The sequence below is a fragment of the Neoarius graeffei genome, chromosome 1 (assembly GCF_027579695.1).
Source record: "Neoarius graeffei isolate fNeoGra1 chromosome 1, fNeoGra1.pri, whole genome shotgun sequence".
Taxonomy (NCBI): domain Eukaryota; kingdom Metazoa; phylum Chordata; class Actinopteri; order Siluriformes; family Ariidae; genus Neoarius; species Neoarius graeffei.
In genome coordinates, this window is record NC_083569.1 from 79,431,476 (window position 1) to 79,456,795 (window position 25,320).

The window sequence follows — 25,320 nt, forward strand, 5'->3', positions numbered from 1 at the left end:
ATTCATTCAGTGTTTAATACAGGAGAGATGATCAGTGGGGCTGAATTTTTACCTCCATCATTATTACAAGGACAGAAGTATGGATAGAGTTTCTCAGTGAAAGACTGACCAGTGAAAGAGTAGATATGAGATCTGGACTTCACATCATAAAAGGAGACCAGACCCTCCTCATAATCCACAAACACCCCCACCGTCTCCAGCTTCTCTCTCAGTGTGAGGGGGACAGAGGGACCAGCACAAGCCTGATACTGATTCTCATTCCTCAGTACCACAGTCCAGAATCCATTCTGAGGAGTCGCTGTAATCATCCCCTTCCTGTTAATGTTCTCTCTCACAACTCCTAAATCCCACTTAGTTTTCCCTCTGACCTGCACCTCATAATAAAATCTCCCTGAGGAGAAACTCTGCTTTCCCAGAACACAGGGACACGGATCAAACCTCTGTGGTGTATCAGGGAGATTCTGTCGTTTGTCTCCACATGTCACTTGTTTTCCATCAGCAGGCAGGATGAGATCGGGTTGAGCTGTATCAGGATCCAGAGTCACATCCACTGAGAGAAACACACAGTGTGTGATATGAGTTTGCAGGTAAAAAAGATTAAATCATCATCCAGTAGTGAGGATCATTTGTAGCGTTTACATATCTTAACACGCATTTTAATAACAGGTAAACACCGGTTTCTGAGCAGAGAGAGGTTCCGTTTAGCCCCTTGATGGAAACTCCGTAGTGGCCACATGAGCTGTGGAAGTCACTTGCTGGTCGGACATTTTGAACTCCGACTCAACTTGTGGGACACCGTGGATGCGAGTTTCTTAAAATACTGCCACCGTTTACGTTTGGCTAAGCAGCTAAGTGTTGTTTTACTAGACTCGGGATTTTAACAGTGAAGCGCAGTTTACTGTTTCAAACGAAATATGGGTTCATTTTGTCCGACCACCAAAGCTAACATTGTTAGCGAGGCTACAGACGGCGCTCCAAGCTTAGCGACCCTCAAAAGAATTCTTGCACAAACACTCGGGTGACCAGATTTCCCGAGTCTGAAACCGGGACACTTTTGCGCGCGATCATGCTCGTGCACGCGCACCTTTTTTTTTACGTAATCGTGACAGTCAGAGAGGTGCTCTTATCATTTTGTTGAAGCTCACATTTATCAACATCTCACATGAAATAACACAAACAGGCATGTTGTTATCTAGTAGCATAGTGGTATACAGATCAGTTAAATTATGGTCAGACAGCAGATTTTGTAATGGCTGAGAATAGGCCAGGCTATGTCCATAGGCCACATTTAAACTGATTTATTTCACCTGTTTGTGAGAACACCAAGAAGAATGCATATGCACATGTAGGCTATATCTCTAAAATTGTATGCACTATAGCATGAACTTCAAAAGTAGATATGTGACCTCAACATAGCCTCGGTCAGAATCAACCTTACTAACCATTCCCCACAACTGAATGAATAAAGCAAGAAGATGTGTACAAAAGTGAACACTTTAATGGAAGGTGCAACAAGCTGTTCAACACAGCAATAAACTGTCAGAATGGTATGTTAAACAGAAACAAAAAAGAGACAAGTGATTTGAGAATATATACTACGGAAGCCGAGAGAGGCCCTTCATATAATCCTTTTTTTTATTCACCTTGTTATCCCGAGATAACGACATAATTAATTCAGGATCTCGAGAAAACAACACAACTAATTCAAGATCTCGAGAAAACAAAACTGTTATTTCAAGATCTCGAGAAAACAAAACAATTATTCTGTGATCTTGAGTAAACAGCTGAGAAATGGTTCATTCAGGTGCGCCGAGAGACTTGTGATATGCTGACTTTGGGGCTATTTCTCATTCTGTATAGACGCAACTTTGGTCATTAGAATGTCTGGAATAATCGATCACCTAATAAGGCAATATTTTGATCAGGGGTTGACACAGGGAGAGATTGCATTAAGTCTTTTAATAAGGGATAATTTCAAAATTAGTCCGCGGCACCTCCGCAGAAGACTGGCCCGGCTTCGTCTCTACCGACAGAGATACAGTGATCCAGCTGAGATCATGAAATAATTTTGTTTTCTCGAGATCTCGAAATAACGGTTTTGTTTTCTAGAGATTTCGAATTAGTTGTGTTGTTTTCTCGAGATCCTGAATTAATTATGTCGTTAGGTTGGGATAACAAGGTGAATAAAAAAAGATTATATGAAGGGCCTCTCTCGGCTTCCGTAAATATACACTCAAACAAAACAGCAGTAAAGGAGGAGAGGGGCGACAGCCCGAGGAAAGCCCCCACAGGAGCGCACAGCATTTGCAACATAGGCAACCCAACTCAGTACAAGAAGAAAACACTTACAGTGTGTGCAGTAGGCTTCGTGCACATTGTTCTGCACCTCTCGAAGGAAGGGGTAGGTGCCCTGTAAATCTTTGGAAAAGGTACATTTTCTTTTCGGCATAATTGCTGCGGCATTACTGCTGCTAGCTGCTAGACAAAGAACATTCGCGCCAGTTAATGTTTATTTTATTGTTGCATGGCAACACGTTCTATTGTCTGGAATAATGTGGCTAAATAAACACCCATGCCAAAAGGCCAGGGGGCAGTAACCAGGAAAGTTTGCGATTCCTGTCAATTCATCAAAATAGTAAATGCAGACATTTCTCCGCTAATGATTCCCACACTGCTCAGTCGCAAACGTCGCGAGTGGCGAAAACCGGGACATATCCATGTCCCGGCAGATTTTTGTCGGGACTCAGGACACACAACCCCAAATCGGGACTGTCTCGGTAAAACCGGGACGTCTGGTCACCCTAACAAACACGACTTTATGCTAACTTTAATATGTTGGAACGCACTGCGTGTGTTTATAATGCGTTGTAATTGAATTATGGTGTAGTTTTGTTTGAGGAGGAAATGATGCCCATGAGCACTGGGAGGAGGGGGAGGGGATGACCTGGTTCTGCAGTTAGCAGTAGCCGCGCAGTGAACGCAAACGCGGGGCGATTTGTCAGTCAGAAATGTTACAATTTTGCAGATCCAAGCCAGTGTATAGCGTCATGCGGGAAACTTGCTGATTAAAGTGAAGGGGCTTCGAAGTTGGTTAGACTTGGGCCCAGGAGAAGAGCACAGTCTTCCCAGTGCCTCCCGAATGGACGCTGCGGCAGGAATGTAAATGCTAGCGGTGGGCGGATCGATCTAAAGTATCAATCAAAAGCATCGATCTAAAGTATCGATCGTATCTCCATTAAAGCAACTCAGAATGGAATGTTTCCTTGTGCCAGCTGTTTACACTAAAGGGTCGATTCAACAAAGATCTTATTTAACCTTTTCATGTGTGAAATGTGTGGAAAAATAGTCCAAGTTTTAAGATTTTGTAGGATTTTCATTGTTCAAAATTGTGCTTAAATTGAAATCCATTTAAGTTACTCGGAACATTCTGTCTTATTTAAGTCATTTAACTGTCCATGCATGTGGGGGAAAATGTTTCATCCTCAGTTCATGCTGAACCATATCAGTTATAAAACACGAACATCTATATTTTCATACATATACATGTATCTGCAATTGCTTCATTATTTTAGATTAAACTAATTTATTCTTTTGAAAACTGATTAAAATTATCAAGTTAAAATATTAAACATATTCTTATACTAGCTTCACTGAGATGTCAAGGTTCTTTTCCTTTCATTATAAAATTAATACTTTGGCTGCTGCTCAGATTAAGAAAGCAGTTTGAAGACGTCACTCTGGGCTGTGATCATCTAAGACTTGGGCTTTATTTTGTCAAATGTTTTTGAACCAAGTCTGACTATTTCCCGCTCTTTATTTCGCTCTTATTTTCAGACTTTGTTACTTTGGGTGGTCGTCTTCTCCAAAGAAGCCAGACGAATACAGCTTGCTGTAGCAGAATCTGTCAGTGAACTGATTGATGGACTGAAAGAGAGACTTGGACTTGAAGGTGATTTCTCACTCCAGTTTGAGGATCCAGATGTTGGCAATGCATTACGCAACTTGACAATGTCTGAATTACCAGCTGAGCGTGCAGTCCTGCATATTATGTGGGACTGTAATTCATCTCTACTTAACCAATCCAGTGACCATTCGATTGGTTCAGTCTCCGCTCTTGATACAGCCAGTGTTCACTCTGAGCATTTCAGGTCTAGCTCAGACTCTATCCAGAGCAATTTAAGGCATGTTGCTGAGCGGCCCTCTCCGTTCCCGATCCCCAAGTTCTCATATGATGTTGAACTGAAATTGCGTAAGGGTAATGAGATGTACAAAAAGTCAAAGAAGGGCCTTGACGTGACGAGACATTAAAATGGACATTTTGGATAAAATTGCACAGGCAATTTTTGAAATCAAAAGCTACCCTGACAAAGATGAACTTCAATCAGTTGCCTCTACTCTGGTCCTTAATGAGCTAGGTAGCATCACAGGCTACGAAGAATGGAAAACAAGTATCCAGTACAAGCTTGGAAACTACAGGTCAAAGCTGCACCAGGCAGGCTGCAATGAGGTGGATGTGAACAGGAAAAGAAAAGGTGGAGATGAGGATGACCGCCTGTTCACCCTGAAAAAGCCCAAACATGGAGAGGTCAACCATGTTCCAGATTATCCACACCACCATGATTATTCTACTCTTGAAGAAGAGAGTTGCTCTGGTTGATGAAATGAAGAAGAAGAAGAAAAAGTACCTGACAGTGATGTGGCACAAGATGGAGCTGACATTTTCCCTTAGGCGGAGAGAGTTAGTAGAGGGGCAGCCTATGGTATCTGATGTCCAGGAGAGATGGCCTTCGCTGTTTTCCTTTGAGGAGGTAAGATTGTGCTCATTTATGTCGTAACTTTATTATTCAAATGCTCAATCCAGCGTGTGTAATTGGGCAGGTCTAATTTTACCACATTGACTATAACTGATGAAATGCGCGATCTGTTATAAGGTATACTGGCAAGCTATACTATACCCCGCCCTACCGCTCCACTACAGGCCACTCCACACACTCCAACTCACGACACTATCAGCCCCACAATTCATAATAGAATGTGTCCTCCCAAGGAGTATGTCCCCTAATTCAACTTGTAAATTGGAAACAATTGATGTCATAGTCAGATTGTTAGTCCTTAGGGTTTGTCTTTACAGATGCCAGTGAAACTTAATGAAACTTTTTTGCCAAAACTAAATGATATACATTTTTATAGAGTAATTGTATTGTAGCTTCCTAGGAATTTTCTGTTAAGAAAAAAAAAAACCCTAACAGAATCATGATTGTCCACTTATTTTATTTTATTGTTTGTGTTCATATATCTGAAGAATTTAATTGAATCACCAGCAAAGACCTCCTGGGGACTTTCACTACATCCCTTGACAAATATGTGCCTCGCCTGCTTAGACTGTACCGGGCTCGGGAAGGCAGGCTTTGGTCAGAAGATGGAACACCTCCTTGATAACCTTGATGAACAGGTAAGTGATGTGCCTGAAGCTAAAAGCATTCATAAGTTGAGGGAAAATAACCTGTCATGCTTTTCAACTGCCAAAGCTTGAGCACTTGCTGTGTTCAGTAGCCAAAGAAGACGTGACCGCCCATGCCTCTTTCCTTTGTTGAAAATGTGAAATATTTGCCTGGGATTATTAGGAAAGCATGAATATACTTTTTTCATTCCAGAGAAACAGAAAAGCTAAAAAATGCTTTGATGGAAATGCATCAGTAAAAATTGATGGTACCAGTCATTGCTTTGGTGTTCTGAATTGAAACAGAAAATGATCACAGTATTTTTGATTTGTAAAAGTACAAATTAATGCAGGATTACAGTGGAATTTCTTTCCCGCTTTCCTTTTGCATTTTGTATAAATTCACTTTGGCACTATACTAATTGATATGCTTGTGTGTTTTCCACTGGGTACTGTTAGACATCGGACATTGCGTCTCACCGAAAGACAGCAGCACTGAGGGGCCTGCCTATTTTTGTTCGGGACGACATCGCTAAATTCTTCTTGACGTGTTCGGTGAGTAATAGCAAGTTTATTTCTATAGCACATTTCCTACACAGGTAATTCAATGTGCTTTTTTTTTTAAACTTCCACAAGCTGAATGGCAAGGGTCAGTAGCATGTTACTAAAATTTAGGTTGGAATAAGAAGAAATGCATTTTGTCTTTCAGTTTTCTTTAACACTCAATCATGTTTGTTCCTTCTCTTCAGGACACTGACCCTGAAGAACGAGTGCTCAGAGGTGTGTCTGTTGCCATCCTCACTGTCCTCGAAGACAATGATGCTGCCATTTCACCAAATGTGCAAGACATGGCTATTGTGTTGGAAGGGGCCATTGTGCTCCATGACCTACCAGACCTCAGTACTGCCTTTGCATCCCTCTTTGGCCTTCTGTATGCCATGAACATTGATTATCCAAAGGAGATGAGGTATACCTTTGAAGCACTTTAGACTATCTTTTTCTGAGCTTGGCTCTCGATGCTCACAGCGCATAAGGGGTCTCAAAACAAAGCTATTGCTGTGAGCTAGTCATTTTAAGCATGCAGATCTCTGCCTCTGAAACAAAGATTCATGAAACTTTTGGAGATGTCATCTGCCAGTTCACAAGAGGTGCATATTCCGTGTTTCCACTGTTCATGTTTGTTGTTGGTGCTCAAGTAAAACTTGGGTGTATGCACTATCTTGCATGTGCAGTCATTTTAAGCATGCAACTCCAGTTTGCCTGTGAAATATACATTTTGGTATTGTTGGATGTCAGTTAACAAGAGGCGGTGGCGCTTTATAATTTTTTATTCTTGAAATATTCTAAAAATGCACGTGTTGTGTGACATAATCCAAATTCAAGACGTTTTTGTATGCGTTTGTCTCGATCATTTTACATTTGTAAGAGGCACATAACCAGTGTTTTGCCTGTTCAAGTTTGCTACTAAAATATAGATGAAAGTCTTCTGGATTTACCCGGAAATCCAGATATTTGACAAAACTCTTGAAAATCTCCGGTTTCCCGAATGGAGAAACTTATTTTTTGGATTTTTCGCGTTCCTAGACGCGGCGTAATACTTCACATCGTCCTTGCATGGGCGCAGTCCTTAAATAGCCCAAACACAGTTCATTGATTAAAGACAGGTGTTCTTTGATAACAGCGTGTGTGCCGGAGCTCGTTAGCGCGCCTTCAGGTGCACGTGCTAAGGCGCGCGTAGAACTGACACCGTTCTGCCCAACACAATCGCACTAGAAAGCATGTTCACACTGCCAGTGTAGCTGCAGTCTTTTTAGTTGCGAATTACAAGTATTTCCTCTTGTGTGAATAATTCACCATGTCAAAACAAGCAAAACTTTCCTCCTTCTTTTGACGTGAAGAGAGGTAAGCAATTTATTGTATATATTTTTTTTCCATCAAAGTTGCATTTTGTGGCTTCGAAGCTAAGTTTTAGTGCCGTTGCTAGAACACATCAAGAAAACGTGGAAGAAACAGCAATAATGGAAGAGCCGGTTTCTAAGCTGCCTAAAACTAGCAATGGTAATTTATTTTTTGTGACATAATGTACTGTCTGTGATGACCTGGCGACTTGTCCAGGGTGTACCCCGCCTTTCGCCCGTAGTCAGCTGGGATAGGCTCCAGCTTGCCTGCGACCCTGTAGAACAGGATAAAGTGGCTAGAGATAATGAGATGAGATGAGATAATGTACTGTTTTGGGATTTTGCTGAGTTTACCTTCAGCTGTCTGATATTTTTCAAAGTAATGAACTGTGTAGCAGGAAAATCACCGCGTTTTCTAAATGCACTCCTGAAAATTACTCATTAACTCGGGGAATTAAATTTGATATTTTTGACATGTTAATCATTAATGTACATGAAAGAAAAAGGCTTAAAAGTTATCACTTGTTTTAGTGAAAATAAGTACTAAAATGCACTAGAATGCAGGGTTTTGTGTGTTATGTTATTAAAATTTTTTCGGGGGACGTTGCCCCCCCCTCCCCCCCCAATCTTAGTTTGACTTTCAAAAGTTCAGGATTTTTTTCTTTGCTCCACTTTCATCTCTACTAAAATTTCAATGTATGTGCAATTTTAAACTTGTCTAGTTCATTGTGATTAGTGCTCATTTACAACTTCAAGATACACTTGGACAGGCAATTATTTTATGTATGCATGTCCTGTTCACCACAATGTTTACCAAGAGGAATAAACATAGTGTTGGTTAACTTAATGCTTTGTGCTCTTCATTTTATTTCAATATTAATTTATTTATTACAGCAACATGCATTTTTATCGATTTATAAAGCAATATTTCTATCTCACTGAATCAAGAATTGTGTGTTTATTCAGCAGGAATTTCTGTATGAAGATAGAAATCCATGTTATTGAAGCAAGAATTTCATGGTTAGCCTCGCAAGATTATCAAAATTATGTGAACAAGAAAATCCAAGTCTGCAGAACTCGTCTAAACTTGAAAACTAATAAAAGTCAACGACAGTAGTCAAAAGTTGAGACAATTCAAAAATCTATTGCATCATGTTGCCTTGATAATTTGAGTTTTCTCAACATTTTTGTTTTTACAGTGTAGTGAGGAGGATAATTAGCCTAGTAAACTAGACCCACCCGCCTAGCGGCCAAAAATATTTTTTGCCTGCAAGTGGGTCTAGCCTCGCACCATATCAACAAAAACACCTCGGGCATCAAATCGTGCCCACCAATCACAACGCAAGGTTTTTGTTTGGATTCTTTGGGCGGGCTTTTGCAGGAGTGACGACAAAGCTGCACGACGCTGGAGAAAGCACAACAGGAAAGATGGATACGGCTAGTGAACAGTGCGCGTTTGACTCCGCTTTGGAATCAGTTTTAGAAGAATTAGACTTGGAGTTTTCGTTGAAACATGAGCAGGAAGAGGCTCTCCGCTCATTCCTTTTCAAGAAGGACGTTTTCGCTGTTTTGCCGACCGGCTATGGCAAAAGTCTGATCTACCAGCTGGCTCCGCTCGTAGCCAAAAGGATGGGGCTAGTTTGTGCAGTACGAAGAATTAATAAACAGCTTTGAAACATTACTTTTTGATTGTTTCTTATTTTCCCGTTATTTTAAATTTAAGGGAAATTATTTCACCAAACACCACTAAATAAAAACTCTCAAAAACAGTTTAAGCAAACCCTTGAAAAACACTTGAAAAAAATAAGTGTATGTTAAGTATGTGGTACAGACTCCAAACTTGTGGTCATTATCTCCAAACTTCTTAATATCTAGAACCTGTTTATTAATTAATACGCGTTTTGAAAAATTATTTATTTCAAGGTCTCCCCCACTGCTTTCTGTCGCTCTGACTACGTCACAGTCACTGTTGCGCTGATTGGTCAGAGCGTTGGCCTATACGCACAGAGACAATTTGAAAGACAGCGGGTTGTTCCACCCCCACCCTTTGGAAATGTCTACGAGCGAGGCCGGACTAAATATTCACATTTAGTCTGGCTTGCCAGGCTAGAGGATAATGAGAGACACTTTAAGACTTCCTTTTAGCTGGAGAGATCTACAGATGAAAATAAGTCTGATGATGCAGTGGTGTAATGATGATCTGTACATTTGAATATGAAAGGAAACAGAAACCTCACTGTACCTGCATACTGCTGAATCCTCTTCAGTTCTGTGGAAACTAATTACAACAAAACATCACTTTCATTAGATTTCAGATGGTTTTATTGCAGGATTTGAATCAAATAAAGCTAAAAATGAACAAATATTAGTATAGACTTGTGCCAAGAAAACACATCATATAAAAGTTTCTCACCTGCTTCCTTTAACTTGTCATCGAGTGTTTTAGTGAGTTTCTCATTCAGAGTGTGCTGAAGCTGAGACAGAGCTGTCCTCACAGTGTCCCCACTCAGATCAGTGTTAATACTGATCTCAGTCCAGTTCTTGGTGTGTGGAGGGCTGCACATGGAGGAGTAAATCTACAGTAGAGCAGGAGAGAGGAGAAATCCCTCAGCATGGTGAGTGTTGTTCTGTGATGTTCTGCATTGCCAGTGAGCAGAGAGAGGAACACTGACCTGTAGGAGGTGGAGATGCTCCTCAGTGTGTGAGAGCTGCTCCAGCTCAGTGTCTCTCCTCTTTAGCACAGTGATTTCCTGCTCCAGCTCTTTAATAAGTCCTTCAGCCTGCCTCTCTGCTGCTTTCTGCTTCTCCTCCATCACCTCGAGCAGCTCAGCCTGACTTCTCTCAATGGAGCGAATCAGAGCAGTGAAGACTTCAACACTGTCTGCTTTCTCTTTCTCTGTGCTTCTCTAAAGGAGCAACACATTTTCACTTTCTTTACATCACACTGAATAATGAACTAATATTTATTGCGGATTGTTAATTTCTACAGATTAAAGCAAACAATACATAAACTATTTTCCACACACTTTGCTGAGCTCGACTGAGTGTTTGATCTCTTGGATCTTCTTCAGTCGGTCCTGAATCATCTGCTGCACATCTGTCTGTGTTTTCCCCAACTGAGTCTGAGGACAGAGCAGAAGATAAATAATTGATATTATTTTTAATACTGGGCGGCACGGTGGTGTAGTGGTTAGCGCTGTCGCCTCACAGCAAGAAGGTCCTGGGTTCGAGCCCCGGGGCCGGCGAGGGCCTTTCTGTGCGGAGTTTGCATGTTCTCCCCGTGTCCGCGTGGGTTTCCTCCGGGTGCTCCGGTTTCCCCCACAGTCCAAAGACATGCAGGTTAGGTTAACTGGTGACTCTAAATTGACCGTAGGTGTGAATGTGAGTGTGAATGGTTGTCTGTGTCTATGTGTCAGCCCTGTGATGACCTGGCGACTTGTCCGGGGTGTACCCCGCCTTTCGCCCGTAGTCAGCTGGGATGGGCTCCAGCTTGCCTGCGACCCTGTAGAAGGATAAAGCGGCTAGAGATAATGAGATGAGATGAGATTTTTAATACTTTTGTACCTTTTTCGTCCTGGAATTTGATCTCAGAAATTTCCAATGTGATCTACCACTGGATAAATTAATTTGTATTTTCTATAATAATGTCTAAAGTTTGTTAATCAGTGTTTCTCACCTTCCTCTCTCTGCTCTCCTCCTCTATAGGAACAGTGTCGTGATTCTTGTGGTCTGTCTCAGTGCAGAACTGACACACACACGTCTGATCATTTCTACAGAACAGCTCCAGTGGTCGCTCATGTTTCTGGCATATGTAGTCCTCCAGGTTCCCCACAGGGTTTATTAATTTGTGTTTCTTAAAGCTTGAAACAAGATTATGAAGTTCGAAATGAGTTTTACAGAAAGTTGCACGACAATCCAGACAGGATTTCAGAGCCTTCAGCTTCTCTCCAGTGCAGGCATCACAAAGAACCTCAGGTTTGTCAGGACCACGTTTTTTCTTGAAGTGATCTGCAACCTCTCTCAGTGTTGTATTAATCTTCAGTTCAGGTTTCTTGGTGAATTTCTCTTTACATAATGGACAGTGACAGTGTTGACTCTTCTCCCAGCACTGTGTAAGGCAGCTCTTACAGAAGTTGTGTCCACATGGAGTGGTGACTGGATTGGTGAACACATCCAGACAGATCGAACACAGCAACTGCTCTTCAGACAGGAGACTGCTGGAGTCACCAGAAACTAGGGTTGATAGAAAATAACGTTATACATTGTTTATAAATAGTGTAGAAATACTGGAATTTGTTCCAACCTTGTCTCTACATAGTACACTGCGTCTGTAGTGTAGGTGTGAAAATCAAACACCAGAATTTCTCCATAATTTTTCTGGACTGATCCCAAAACATCCCGGGTTTCAGTAATTACCTGAGCTGAGCAGTAATGGCGGAGTACTCCGTATGGACAAACCAGAGAATGAGTGTAGCAGCTGTCTGATTTCTAAACTGGATATCGCTGCCATCTCGCCCTTACATGGAAGAAGTGAATGAACGGAGAATTGAACAAACAACTGAAAGTCAGATTGTTTTGAAACAATCGGCCACAAGACCAGCCTTAAGGAAGCGAGAACGCAGACAGGTAAGCTGCGACTCTCATTTGGATATAAAAACACGTTGTTTACCTGCATTTAGATTAATACATGTAACTTGTATTGTGTGTTTAAGTTACCAGTATAAGATTTATTTAATTTGCTTCAGAATGTGATTGTCTCAGTTCATCTGATTATTTAATTAGCCTTTTACGTTTTATCAGTGAAAATGCATGCATGTACATGTACTGTATGTTGCATAAGTTATAACACCTGTTTTAACGAGAGTCAACCCACAATCAATGAAGTCAAATCAGTCTTAGTTGAGCAAGTCGGAAACGGTATTTCTTACTTTCACCATAAATTTTTATTTATATGACTTTGGTCTATAGCTGTTAGAGTTGGGTGATAAATCAATTTTTATTGATTAATTCGAATTTACAGTTAAGGATTATGTGTTTTTTATGAAAAACGGTTTTCTCTCAGTTTTAACTTCGGCCACCGATGCTCCCCTCTGTGCATGTGCAGAATGGATCGGGCACTGACACTATACAGGGAGTGCAGAATTATTAGGCAAGTTGTATTTTTGAGGATTAGTTTTATTATTGAAAAACAACTATGTTCTTGATGAACCCAAAAGACTCATAAATATCAAAGCTGAGTATTTTTGGAAGTTGGAGTAGGGCTTTCTTAGTTTTAGCTATCTTAGGAGGATATCTGTGTGTGCAGGTGACTATAACTGTGCATAATTATTAGGCAACTTAACAAAAAACAAACATATACCCATTTCACTCATTTATTTTCACCAGGGAAACCAATATAACAACTCAACATTCACTAATATACATTGCTGGCATTCAAAAACAACAACAAAAAAAACAAATCAGTGACTAATATAGCCGCCTTTCTTTACAAGGACACTCAAAAGCCTGCCATCCATGGATTCGGTCAGTGTTTTGATCTGTTTGCGATCAACATTGCGTGCAGCAGCAACCACAGCCTCCCAGACACTGTTCAGAGATGTGTACCGTCTCCCCTCCTTGTAGATCTCACATTTGATGAGGGACCACAGGTTTTCTATGGGGTTCAGATCAGGTGAACAAGGAGGCCACGTCATTAATCTTTCTTCCTTTAGACCCTTTCTGGCCAGCCATGCTGTGGAGTACTTGGATGTGTGTGATGGAGCATTGTCCTGCATGAAAATCATGTTTTTCTTGAAGGATGCTGACTTCTTCCTGTACCACTGCTTGAAGAAGGTGTCTTCCAAAAACTGACAATAGGACTGGGAGTTGAGCTTGACGCCATCCTCAACCCGAAAAGGTCCCACAAGCTCATCTTTTATGATACCAGCCCATACCAGTACCCCACCTCCACCTTGCTGGCGTCTGAGTCGGACTGGAGCTCTCTGCCCTTTGCTGATCCAGCCACGAGCCCATCCATCTGGCCCATCAAGACTCACTCTCATTTCATCTGTCCATAAGACCTTAGAAAAATCAGTCTTGTGATACTTCTTGGCCCAGTCTTGACGTTTCATCTTGTGTGTCTTGTTCAGTGGTGGTCGTTTTTCAGCCTTTGTTACCTTGGCCGTGTCCCTGAGTATTGCACACCTTGTGCTTTTTGACACTCCAGTGATGTTGCAGCTCTGAAATATGGCAAAACTGGTGGCGAATGGCATCTTGGCAGCTTCACGCTTGACTTTCCTCAGTTCACGGGCAGTTAGTTTGCGCCCTTTTTTTTCAACGCGCTTCTTGCGACCCTGTTGACTATTTTGAATGAAGCGCTTGATTGTTCGATGGTCACGCTTCAAAAGCTGGGCAATTTTAAGAGTGCTCCATCCCTTTGCAATATATGTCACTATTTTTGACTTTTCTGAGTCCGTCAAATCCCTCTTCTGACCCATTTTGCCAAAGGAAAGGAAGTTGCCTAATAATTTTGCACACCTGATATAGGGTGTTGATGTCATTAGACCACACCCCTTTTCATTACAGAGATGCACATCACCTGGTATGCTTAATTGGTAGGAGGCTTTCAAGCCTATGCAGCTTGGAGTAGGCCAACATGCATAGAGAGGGTAATGTGGTCAACATACTCATTTGCCTAATAATTCTGCACTCCCTGTAGAGGATGTGCAGTCACGTGACCCGCACGTGTGTACTCCGCCCACTCCGCCACATTGGACGGCATCAGGATAGTTTACCTTGCGCGAGCGTAATGGATCCAGGCAGTAATCCCCAAGAAAATTCGGAAAATACCCCATCTACATCGCACGATTACTTGTCTAAGTTTGTTCAGCATCTTGAAGGTGACGTGAGGCAGCGTTACGTGGAAAAATGTTCCAGGTTGGGGATTGCAGATCCGTACAACTTGCCGCAATCCTTGTTCAGGGAAATTCGGAGCTGTGGTGCCGGCGATTTGCCCGATCTGGCCTACCACGACATTTACAATTTTCTTGTTAATCGTGAATCGTGTTACACTGGCAAAGCCCTCAAAGCTTACAAGAGCCTGGAAGCTTATAAATATTTTGTTGCGGGATGGGTATCTCAACTATACCTCTGGAAGGTACCAAAGAAGAATGTCTACTTGATAACCTCATGGGTAAGTGGCATTAAGATGTTTATCATAAAGAGACTATGCAGGACGTTTTATCTTAAGAATGTTCGAAATTTAAACTCAGTTCCAGATAATGACAGGGTTGTAAATATGTATGTTTTTGTCTGAAAAACAGTAAATCAAAAAGCTGCGCACATTTGCGCAGCTTCCGCGAAAACGTGGGCAGCTTTCTGATTTACTGTTTTCTTCTCATACTTCCTATTTTTCATGGACTGTAACGACATTTGCTCATTTAGTAATTTTAATACAGAATTTACTCTGATGAAATTATTCAGACACTCCAACGCCCCCCCTAAAAAAAAAAAAATCGGGTCTGCGCGGTGAAAAAGGCGCATCCGCCGTTTGCATCCCTGTTTAAACTCCTAGGTTAACCGACTTTAACCGGCTAACGAGGCTCGGTGGCCGGTCAAGATTTTTTTTAGTTTTTGCCATCCCTACTATGGTTTGGCCTTTCAAAGGCATATATGAGCCAAAAAGATAAAACATTGTCATAGACTAGGCCAGGGTAGTAGGGCTAGGCATAGCCATTTTAAACGTTAGAGACTGTCTGGTTTCTAAGTATGCAGTTATCATTCAATCCGAAAATCAACTTAACAGATGTACTAGGAGTATTGAATTAGAAGATTACACCGACCTGATATGAAGTATTCACTACAAATTCGGCTGGTAGAACTGGGGTTCCAGTTTTCTCTTCGCACAGCGGACACCCATTTTGCGCGTCTCTCCGCGTCTGCGGGGAATCTATAAAATAACAGGCCCTCCTTTTGGCCCTGTCTATTGGTACAACCAAATGCTGAACAAGATATAACCATTCTCGAAAGATCTACTCCCACACATGTGATAATTAGAACAGGTTCGTCTAAGTTCTATGCGCGACCTTGCCATCCAAAATGATGGATAACGAATATCACGTGACCTCGTGACGTCACGTGCACGCTCTCTATAGACCTCCTCCCACGTGCTTGCCATAGACACACACAAACAACATGGCAGCGATTGGGGGAAAGCCGCAACTTGTGCCCAAGAAAGGAGTAACTTCCTCCGTGATCTGGAAATGGTTCGGTTTTGCGGCGTCGGACGCAGACCAAACAAGTCCTCGTTGTAAGGTGTGTTTGAAAACAGTTGCTTCCAAAGGAAGCAGCACGACGAATTTATTCCAACCCCTTAAACAGAAGCCTGCAGCGGAGTGGGAGAAGTGCTGCTCCCAGTGGAATGAACACAGCCGCAGCACGAGCGCACCATCCACAGCAAAGCAAGCAGCCGTCCCAGACACATTTTCCAACTGTGTGCGTTATGATAAGAATGGGGCGTGGTGGAAGGCAATCACAGATGCTATCGCGATGTTTATTGCAAAAGACATGGTGCCCATACATACAGTGGAAAAGCCGGGATTTTTTTCCCCTATTTTGTCAGTTTTACCGAAAAGGACACAATTTTATTTATTTTTTTTTTTTGAGGGGGCATTTATTTATTTATTTATTTATTTATTTTTAAGTTATAGGGTGCATTGTATCAGTGCCAGTTTGAAACTAAGCTATGTTAGAGAAAGCTTTCTAAAAGTTACTGTATGTTCTCACTGTTTACAATGGCATGGTCTGCCATCTCATCTATACAAGCTTGTTTTTGGCTTCGTTTTGGTTTCTGGTTGCACTTTAATCCCAAAGGGGAAATTTAAGTGAAAACAAAATAAAGATAAAACTTGTTTTGAACCATTTCTTTGTCATCTGTAGTTTGATTTTTAGTAGGGGGGAAAAATTGAATAAATCGGATTTTTTGTGAAAAAAATCAAAGGTTTTTTTTTTTTTTTAGGCCATATCACCCAGCTCTAATAGCTGTCAAAGGCCTCAGCCTTAAAACTGGTTCCTGCTGTGACGTCACGCACTCAGGGCTGGCTGGCTCAGCGGGGCAGCTCGAATACCAACTTTGCAGTTGATTTTAACTCTCAAAAAATATATATATTTTTTTTATTCCCATTTATGAAACATACAAAAGTCAAGGATGGAGATACTATCCACTCAGAAATTTATTTAAAAATAAAGGATCTGCGTATCTGCTTTAAAAAGGTTTATTCTACCTTTTAAAGGTGGAGTATGAGATTTTTTTTCAGGAGTATTTTTTACCATATTGCTTGAAAAGCTCCTCACACCCATGTTGCAAGCAGTACAATAGAAGGTTTGACCCAAAACCGAAATATTTTAATCCAGTCTACAGTGTAAAATAAAGGAAAAACGCCATCCAATCATATCGAGGTACCACCTCAAAATGATTGGATACTGACACGTCAATCAGACTGAAGCCCGCGAGCAGCCCGTCCCTCCTGTGTGGTATGAGAGAGAGCGCGCAGAGTGTCACACAGAGCGCAGGATTTTCTCAGTGTGCTGACTCCAAACAACGGGGATTTACACGAAAACGGAAGGAGATATTCACAAACTTCTTTCACAGTGAGTGCCACAAGGCACCCCTGAACACACTGATGTAATTTTTTTGTCTTTAGTGTAAAAAATGAGGTCACTAGAGCGAGTTAAAAATGAGTGACTTTTCTGCCAAGTTTATAATGGCAGTCTATGTGGCTGCGCGGCTGTGCTCTCCTCACTTTCAGGCTTCTCATTCAAAAACTGCAAGCCCTATCGTGTAGGTAGACACATTGTCTGAATCAGGACAAGTGTGGCTACTACTTTTGAGAAAATTATGTGTGTGGAGTGAAAATTGGGGCTGAAAACATAGTTTAAATGAGAAAGTTTGAGCTATTTTTCCAAGCTCTCTACACTCTGCTCCACTGGTGTGTAACGCAATAGAGATCTTGCAGTCACGTGACCGGAAAGTACACAGCCGCCATCTTGTCGGTAAAAAACACAGCTGAATACTGCTGCACTCATGTACAGAATGGATCAATTTCAACCGACGGACTACACGGCTCATTTTTATAATGAACAGATAACTAAATATATGTCTAAAATAAACGATCTACAGATTACTGACCCTTATGGCTTACCGGACGTAGTTTTCACGACCGTGTCAGTGGATATTGAACTGCCAGCGGAATACCCAGATGTGTATAATTACCTCATCAACTTTCCCTTGCTGTTCAGTGGTGAAGCACTGCGTGCTTATAAATCTCTGGACAGTTACCTTTACAGAAATTCAGGATTTGTCAGCGACTCAGCCCCCCTCAGATGTGGCATCTTGTAAACAAGAAAATAATCCTCATTGGACGGGTAAGTCACTTAAGTATTGAGTATAGCACTGACCAGCCGATTATAGAATAGAATAAGGTAATTCCAGCTGTAATTCCAAATCGTCCGTCTTGTTTACCATGGATCTGGCGTTGGAGAGGTAGAGGCTTAGCAGTGGAGATTTGAGTGGCTGTTTTCTGAGCTTAGTCAACAGGCCGGCTCTGCAGCCTCACTTTTGCTTCCGCTCCCGGCGCCGCCTCCTTCGCTTTGCTTCCGATAACAATCCACGGAGACCCCGCTGGTCTCGCTATCTCGTCCAGAATGTTGTGCATGCGATGGAAATCACTACAAACCATCATTTTCTGCTGGAAGCCAATGTCCAGTAAGTCCATATGGTTGTAGTGGATATTGAAGTCCGGTACAGACGAACAACATGCAAAAATACACACAAAAAACATAAAAAACGTGCACAGGTAGGGAGAGCTTGTAGCCGCTGTAGTAGAATTGTATATAGTAGGGTTTTCCAGAAGAAAAGGTAGAAGCAGAAGTAGAACCAGAAGTAGAAGGCGGAAATATGGCGTTTGACCGACAAGATGGAGTCTGTCACAATCTGGATCGGCTGTGACGTCACATGCAAGTGCTCCATAGACACCCATTATAAAGGCTGATTTTCTCAGGCTTTATAAGGGGGAGGAGGGGTGGAGACGCACGGGGGGGGGGGGGGAGCATGGCGAGGGCGAGCGTGTTTCTTTTCAAAATATGGCTTGCAGGAACCGTTATTCCAAAATCTCGTACTGCACCTTTAAATGAATCTTCAGATCAGACCACTTTTCAATATCTTGCTTAAGATCTTTAATTAATGGGAGAAAATTGTCTTTTTACAGCTGTGACTTATCCCCACTGATGCAGCAACTGAGGTGTTTAATATTCCTTGTCTGGAATTTAAATTGTTTTCCAAATTAATTCTGGATATAACCTCATTCATTTTATAACCTGATAAATTAAACTTCTGTCATTTCAATTACAAATGGACTAGACATCATCTCATCTCATCTCATCTCATCTCATCTCATTTCATTATCTCTAGCCGCTTTATCCTGTTCTACAGGGTTGCAGACAAGCTGGAGCCTATCCCAGCTGACTACACGTTAGGTTAACTGGTGACTCTAAATTGACCGTACAGTGGTGCTTGAAAGTTTGTGAACCCTTTAGAATTTTCTATATTTCTGCATAAATATGACCTAAAACATCATCAGATTTTCACACAAGTCCTAAAAGTAGATAAAGAGAACTCAGTTAAACAAATGAGACAAAAATAATATACTTGGTCATTTATTTATTGAGGAAAATGATCCAATATTACATATCTGTGAGTGGCAAAAGTATGTGAACCTTTGCTTTCAATATCTGGTGTGACCCCCTTGTGCAGCAATAACTGCAACTAAACATTTCCGGTAACTGTTGATCAGTCCTGCACACCGGCTTGGAGGAATTTTACCCATTCCTCCATACAGAACAGCTTCAACTCTGGGATGTTGGTGGGTTTACTCACATGAACTGCTCGCTTCAGGTCCTTCCACAACATTTCGATTGGATTAAGGTCAGGATTTTGACTTGGCCATTCCAAAACATTCACTTTATTCTTCTTTAACCATTCTTTGGTAGAATGACTTGTGTGCTTAGGGTCGTTGTCTTACTGCATTACCCACCTTCTCTTGAGATTCAGTTCATGGACAGATGGCCTGACATTTTCCTTTAGAATTCGCTGGTATAATTCAGAATTCATTGTTCCATCAATGATGGCAAGCCGTCCTGGCCCAGATGCAGCAAAACAGGCCCAAACCATGATACTACCACCACCATGTTTTACAGATGGGATAAGGTTCTTATGCTGGAATGCAGTGTTGACCAACAAACATAACACTTCTCATTTAAACCAAAAAGGTCTATTTTGGTCTCATCCATCCCAAAACATTTTTCCAATAGCCTTCTGGCTTGTCCACATGATCTTTAGCAAACTGCAGACGAGCAGCAATGTTCTTTTTGGAGAGCAGTGGCTTTCTCCTTGGAACCCTGCCATGCACACCATTGTTGTTCAGTGTTCTCCTGATGGTGGACTCAGGAACATTAACATTAGCCAATGTGAGAGAGGCCTTCAGTTGCTTAGAAGTTACCCTGGGGTCCTTTGTGACCTCGCCAACTATTACATGCCTTGCTCTTGGGATGATCTTTGTTGGTCAACCAATCCTGAGGAGGGTAACAATGGTCTTGAATTTCCTCCATTTGTATACAATCTGTCTGACTGTGGATTGGTGGAGTCCAAACTCTTTAGAGATGGTTTTGTAACCTTTTACAGCCTGATGAGCATCAGCAACACTTTTTCTGAAGTCCTCAGAAATCTCCTTTGTTCGTGCCATGATACACTTCTACAAACATGTGTTGTGAAGATCAGACTTTGATAGATCCCTGTTCTTTAAATAAAACAGGGTGCCCACTCCCACCTGATTGTCATCCCATTGATTGAAAACACCTGACTCTAATTTCACCTTCAAATTAACTGCTAATCCTACAGGTTCACATACTTTTGCCACTCACAGATATGTAATATTGGATCATTTTCCTCAATAAATAAATGATCAAGTATAATATTTTTGTCTCATTTGTTTAACTGGGTTCTCTTTATCTACTGTTAGGACTTGTGTGAAAATCTGATGATGTTTTAGGTCATATTTATGCGGAAATATAGAAAATTCTAAAGGGTTCACAAACTTTCAAGCACCACTGTAGGTGTGAATGTGAGTGTGAATGGTTGTCTATGTGTCAGCCCTGTGATGACCTGGACTAGACATATTTGCATCATTTATAAAGTAATAAATCATCAGCAAATAAACTGTTTGCATTGCTTCTTACCAATTGTAATGCCACTTATTTGTTCTGTCTAATTTTTTCGGCTGAAGGTTAAACTGCTAATGTAGATATGGAGGGTGATTGAGGGTATCCTTGACCTGTGCCTCTACTTAAGGGAAAGGCTTCAGAAAGAATTCCAGTTGTATACTTGTGCCTTTGGAGATTTGTAGATTATCATATTTATAATTTTCACCGAGACGTCATAAACCTAGAGCACTTTTTAAACAGATAAAACTGTTCAAGTCTATCAAAAGCTTTTTCTGCATCAACCACCATTCGTCTTCAATCCTTCTTATACTTCTTTGCATCCTTTATTCAAGATAAACATGTTTTTGTATCAGTTTTTAAATCTCTATTTTGTATAAATTCAGTTTGATTGTGATGGATAATATTTGGTAAAACCTGTGTGAGTCTGTTCTAACCTTAGTCAATTATTTATTTATTTATTTATTTATTTTTTAAATCACATTTGATTAAACTAATAGTTCTGAAGTCAGAAGGTCTATCACTGTCTCTGCCTGGCTGTGGTGTTACAGAAATAGTTCATAGGTACATTGTTTGTGGAAGCGTATGATTGTTTTTCACAGAATTTGCAACTTCTATCAACAAAGGGGTAGTGTTTGACCAAAAAGCTGAATAAAATTATATTGTTAGACCATCCAGTCCTTGAGCTTTCTTTCAAGGAAATTTTTTAATATCAGATTTAATTTCTGTCCAGATAATGTCTTTATTGAGTTTTTCTTTTTGCTCTGATGATAAGCATTTCAAATTAAGTGATTTTAGAAAGAGGAGAGGGTCATATTCCTTTATTTCTGATGTAAAAAAAAGTTTCTCATAATATTATTTAAATGCTTTTGTTAATGATCTGATTATTTCTGTACACTAAATCTAATGTTTAATGTTTCAGAGATACGGATTGTCTCTAGCACCTTCTTAACGATTGAGGTTAAATATTTAAATGAGTTATTGCAAAAAATGTAATGAAGTTACAGTTAGTTATGAAGTTAGACTTGGATCGCAGGTCATTTGCTTTCTTAAATAAGACATTTTCCAGTTAAGTTGTCCAGAATACCAATGTTTTTACGACTGATCTTGTGGGTCCCCCATTTACACTGGTCTGGATAAATAAATCAATGACTTTTAATATGCTTTGAAAATTCAGTATCCATAAAATAAATTTATTTATTTTCAGACTTTATTAATTGTGAATGAAAGTGTCAGATTTTGGGGAGTATTTCATGATGCTCATTTTCATGGTTTATTTCATGTCAGTTTTTTATGGCTTTCATAGCACCATTTAGATAGACAGATAGGTGGCAAGCAACATATTTAGAGTCACATTTAATTATTTATGATCATTTTAATTATTTATAATCTTTCAAAAATAAATTTATTTATTCCCGATTCTAGTTCAGTATAATTTTTGTCACTTTTAACTGCAGATCTAATTACTGAAGCAATTCATTATCTTATCTCATTCATCTCTAGCCGCTTTATCCTGTTCTACAGGGTCGCAGGCAAGCTGGAGCCTATCCCAGCTGACTATGGGCGAAAGGCAGGGTACACACTGGACAAGTCGCCAGGTCATCACAGGGCTGACACATAGACACAGACAACCATTCACACTCACATTCACACCTACGGTCAATTTAGAGTCACCAGTTAACCTAACCTGCATGTCTTTGGACTGTGGGGGAAACCGGAGCACCCGGAGGAAACCCACGCGGACACGGGGAGAACATGCAAACTCCGCACAGAAAGGCCCTCACTGGCCCCGGGGCTTGAACCCGGACCTTCTTGCTGTGAGGCGACAGCGCTAACCACTACGCCACCCGCAATTCATTATATCGTTAAATATTTGAATAAAGTCAGAAAATTTCTCCATAATGGCACATTCAGTGTCAATAAATGGCTTATGTTTGTGGTTTATTACACACAGCTTATTTTTATATGAAAAGAGTGGCATAAAGTGAACAAAAGATAATTAAAACATTAATTGCGATCATTCACTATTCATTTCATTTAGTGACAGTCCTTCATTAAATGATGTACTGCATGGTATATGCGCTACAAGTCCATAACCACAAACTATCATCTATGAGCTGTATAACTTACATAATGAATGTGGTTGATCCATGCTTCTCCTTCTTCTGTCTTTTGCTGGTGATGAAGATTCAGCCATTTTCTTCCTCCTGTGTTTTGAACCTTTTCAGTCAGAAATCACATCATTCAGTTCACACATGTAACAGTATGAGGTGTTACTGATTAGTCTGTTTGACTCCACAGGCCTGTCTGCAGTGTTAAACCTCAGCAATGACACTGGAAGCATTTAGACTGTGATATAAAACACACGTAAACATTCTCATCTTCATTAGATTGTAATAAACACAGGATTTCACTGATCATTCTCACAGCTCTCAGCTCAGGAACTGGATCATTCACAGTTTCTCACTGACTGATATGTTTCTATAAGTGTTTATGCTTCACCCAGTGATCACCTCTGGACTTCTCTCAGACACACACACACACAGTATAAAGTATGATTGTATTTCAGTGTTCATGTTGGAATCAGTTTAGTTTTGAACAGTTAATAAAACACAGCAACCTTTAAACCTGTTTTTCAGCTTTGTTGTCTCGGTTGATCACTGATCATTAAAGACAGTTTTTAAACTAAACTCAGTAAAAACACTTATAATCAGCTTGTATTTCAGTGTCAGTGTTTCAGCAGTGTGTTAGAGACTCTGTCTCTGTGTGACATTGTTAACATGTACAGTTTATCCTGATAAATCACACACTGACAAAACCTCTGAACTATAAAACATTCACTGAAGAACATACCTTTATTTTACTCGCCTCTTTTCAGGGAGTGAGAATTGTCTGTGTTTATATTTCAGAGTCGGTGAAAATCTTGCAGTTCATTTCAGAAATTAATGTGAAAATAACGGTTTCTTCTCGATGTGAGCTGGAACTGCTTTCACTTTAGTCCCTTCCTTGTTCCCTTTGTAGGGGTTGATAAAGGGGCGGTTCCTCATATGATCACAGTGCAGTTTGTCTCCACCTCCCTGACTTCACCTCTGCTCATGTGGATTTATACAGTCATTCAAACTGCACATGAAATAACAATAATGTGGTTTATTTCTCCTGCAGATTATCGTGATTATCGGAGAAGATCGTGGGTCACGTCATTTCACCTTTGTCCCAGCAGATGGCAGCATTTGGCCCAAATGGAGACTTCATTCATTCATGATCACATGCTGCAATTATTTTATTCCTGATTAACACTTGTTTTGGTCATGCTGTATTTTTAAGTAACATTTTTAGTTCTAAATAAAACAAGAATAATGTTTGTACTTTTGTTGAAAGGAGAAACTCATGTTTGTTCAGTTTTATCCACACAGACATCAGCAGCTGCTTTTAACAAATTTTATTGATCATTTTAATATCAGTGTGAACTGTAAATGATCTTTATTAATATTTGAATTATAATGCAGTTCCACAATCATACAATTGAATGAAATGTGTGATTATGTCAGTTATGTATCTGTGTTTTTTTAAAGCTTATTTTATATCTGTACTTGGAAAAAAAAAAAAACAAAGAGAATCTTCACTTTGAAGTTTCAGTACAGATGGATTATGATCCATCCATCCATCCATTATCCGTAACCGCTTATCCTGTCCTACAGGGTCGGGGGCAAGCTGGAGCCTATCCCAGCTGACTATGGGTGAGAGGCGGGGTACACCCTGGGCAAGTCGCCAGATCATCACAGGGCTGATACATAGAGACAAACAACACACTCACATTCACTCCTGTGGTCAGGGCCGTAACCAGGATTTTTCAAATACCGAGGTCAAACATTGCGATACATCTTATTTGCCAAAAAAAAAAGTCCTAATATGGTGACTTTTCATACATTTTGGAAACGAGTCAAAATCACAAGCCCAACAAGATGAACATGTAGGTGAACATGTTTATTTTAACAATTTCAAAACTGCACGATCACAAAAGTATTTTGTGTGTGTGTGTGCGTGCGTGAGTGAGTGAGAGAGAGTGTGTGAGAGTTTGAGTGAGTGATGGAGTGTGAGTGAGTGAGTGAGAGAGAGAGAACGCAATCTAGCCGAGCCTGAATGGACTTCAATTGCTTTTTAAAAAATATCTGCCCTTTTCAATAGCAAAATACTAGTCGGTTATTGGACAAAACCGACTAAAACGCCACATTCGGAGACTGAGCCTCACTGGAGATGGGAGTCAATAAGAGGGGCGGGACAAGACTTCCCGAGAGGAGGCTCATCTCCAGCTGGTGATTGGAGGAGGAGCTGTGAACGCGGCTGGGCTGTTCATGATTGACAGAAAGCAGTCAGAGGCGGTACATCATGTTGTAAATAAAATGTGAACATAAGTTTGCTACCCGTTTTCATTTCCGTTCGAAAATACAACCAATGATCAAAACAATAGTGTCTTGTGTTCACGTTAGCCTATAGTCTGGTAAGTTAGCAAAATAGCTCAAGTCTCATCAGCACCCAATAACTTCATAAACAACAGGTCACGACTGTCCAGCCTTTTCTGATCTGAAACGCACCAAATCAAATCGAGAGAGAGAATAAAAGAGTTTGTGCCGCCTGGAAAACGAAAATTCTATCTAGCTAAGTGGCTTCCACTGTTGTTGCTTGAAATGCTCATTAAAATTGCACTGTTAATGATCATAAGCATTCCGGACT

General features: G+C 40.7%; 1 protein-coding gene across 1 annotated transcript; it reads right to left on the reverse strand.

Annotated features, from left to right (window-relative positions):
* LOC132885252 (E3 ubiquitin-protein ligase TRIM39-like) lies at positions 1 to 23,841 on the reverse strand. Its single transcript, XM_060919717.1, has 7 exons — positions 23,796 to 23,841; positions 11,015 to 11,571; positions 10,365 to 10,460; positions 10,011 to 10,244; positions 9,752 to 9,914; positions 9,581 to 9,616; positions 1 to 550 (listed from the first exon to the last, which is right to left on the reverse strand). The coding sequence occupies exons 1-7, from the start codon at positions 23,839 to 23,841 to the stop codon at positions 3 to 5; spliced, it is 1,680 nt and encodes a 559-aa protein (XP_060775700.1). The 3' UTR covers positions 1 to 2.
* Positions 23,842 to 25,320: the final 1,479 nt, after the last annotated feature.

Coding starts and splice junctions, on each gene's coding strand:
- LOC132885252 (XM_060919717.1), bottom strand. CDS start 23,841: ATGAAGTCTCCATTTGGGCCAAATGCTGCCATCTGCTGGGACAAAG. Junction 9,617..9,751: donor TGACAAGTTAAAGGAAGCAG/GTGAGAAACTTT, acceptor TGTTGTAATTAG/TTTCCACAGAACTGAAGAGG. Junction 551..9,580: donor GAGGATTCAGCAGTATGCAG/GTACAGTGAGGT, acceptor TGTTTCTCTCAG/TGGATGTGACTCTGGATCCT.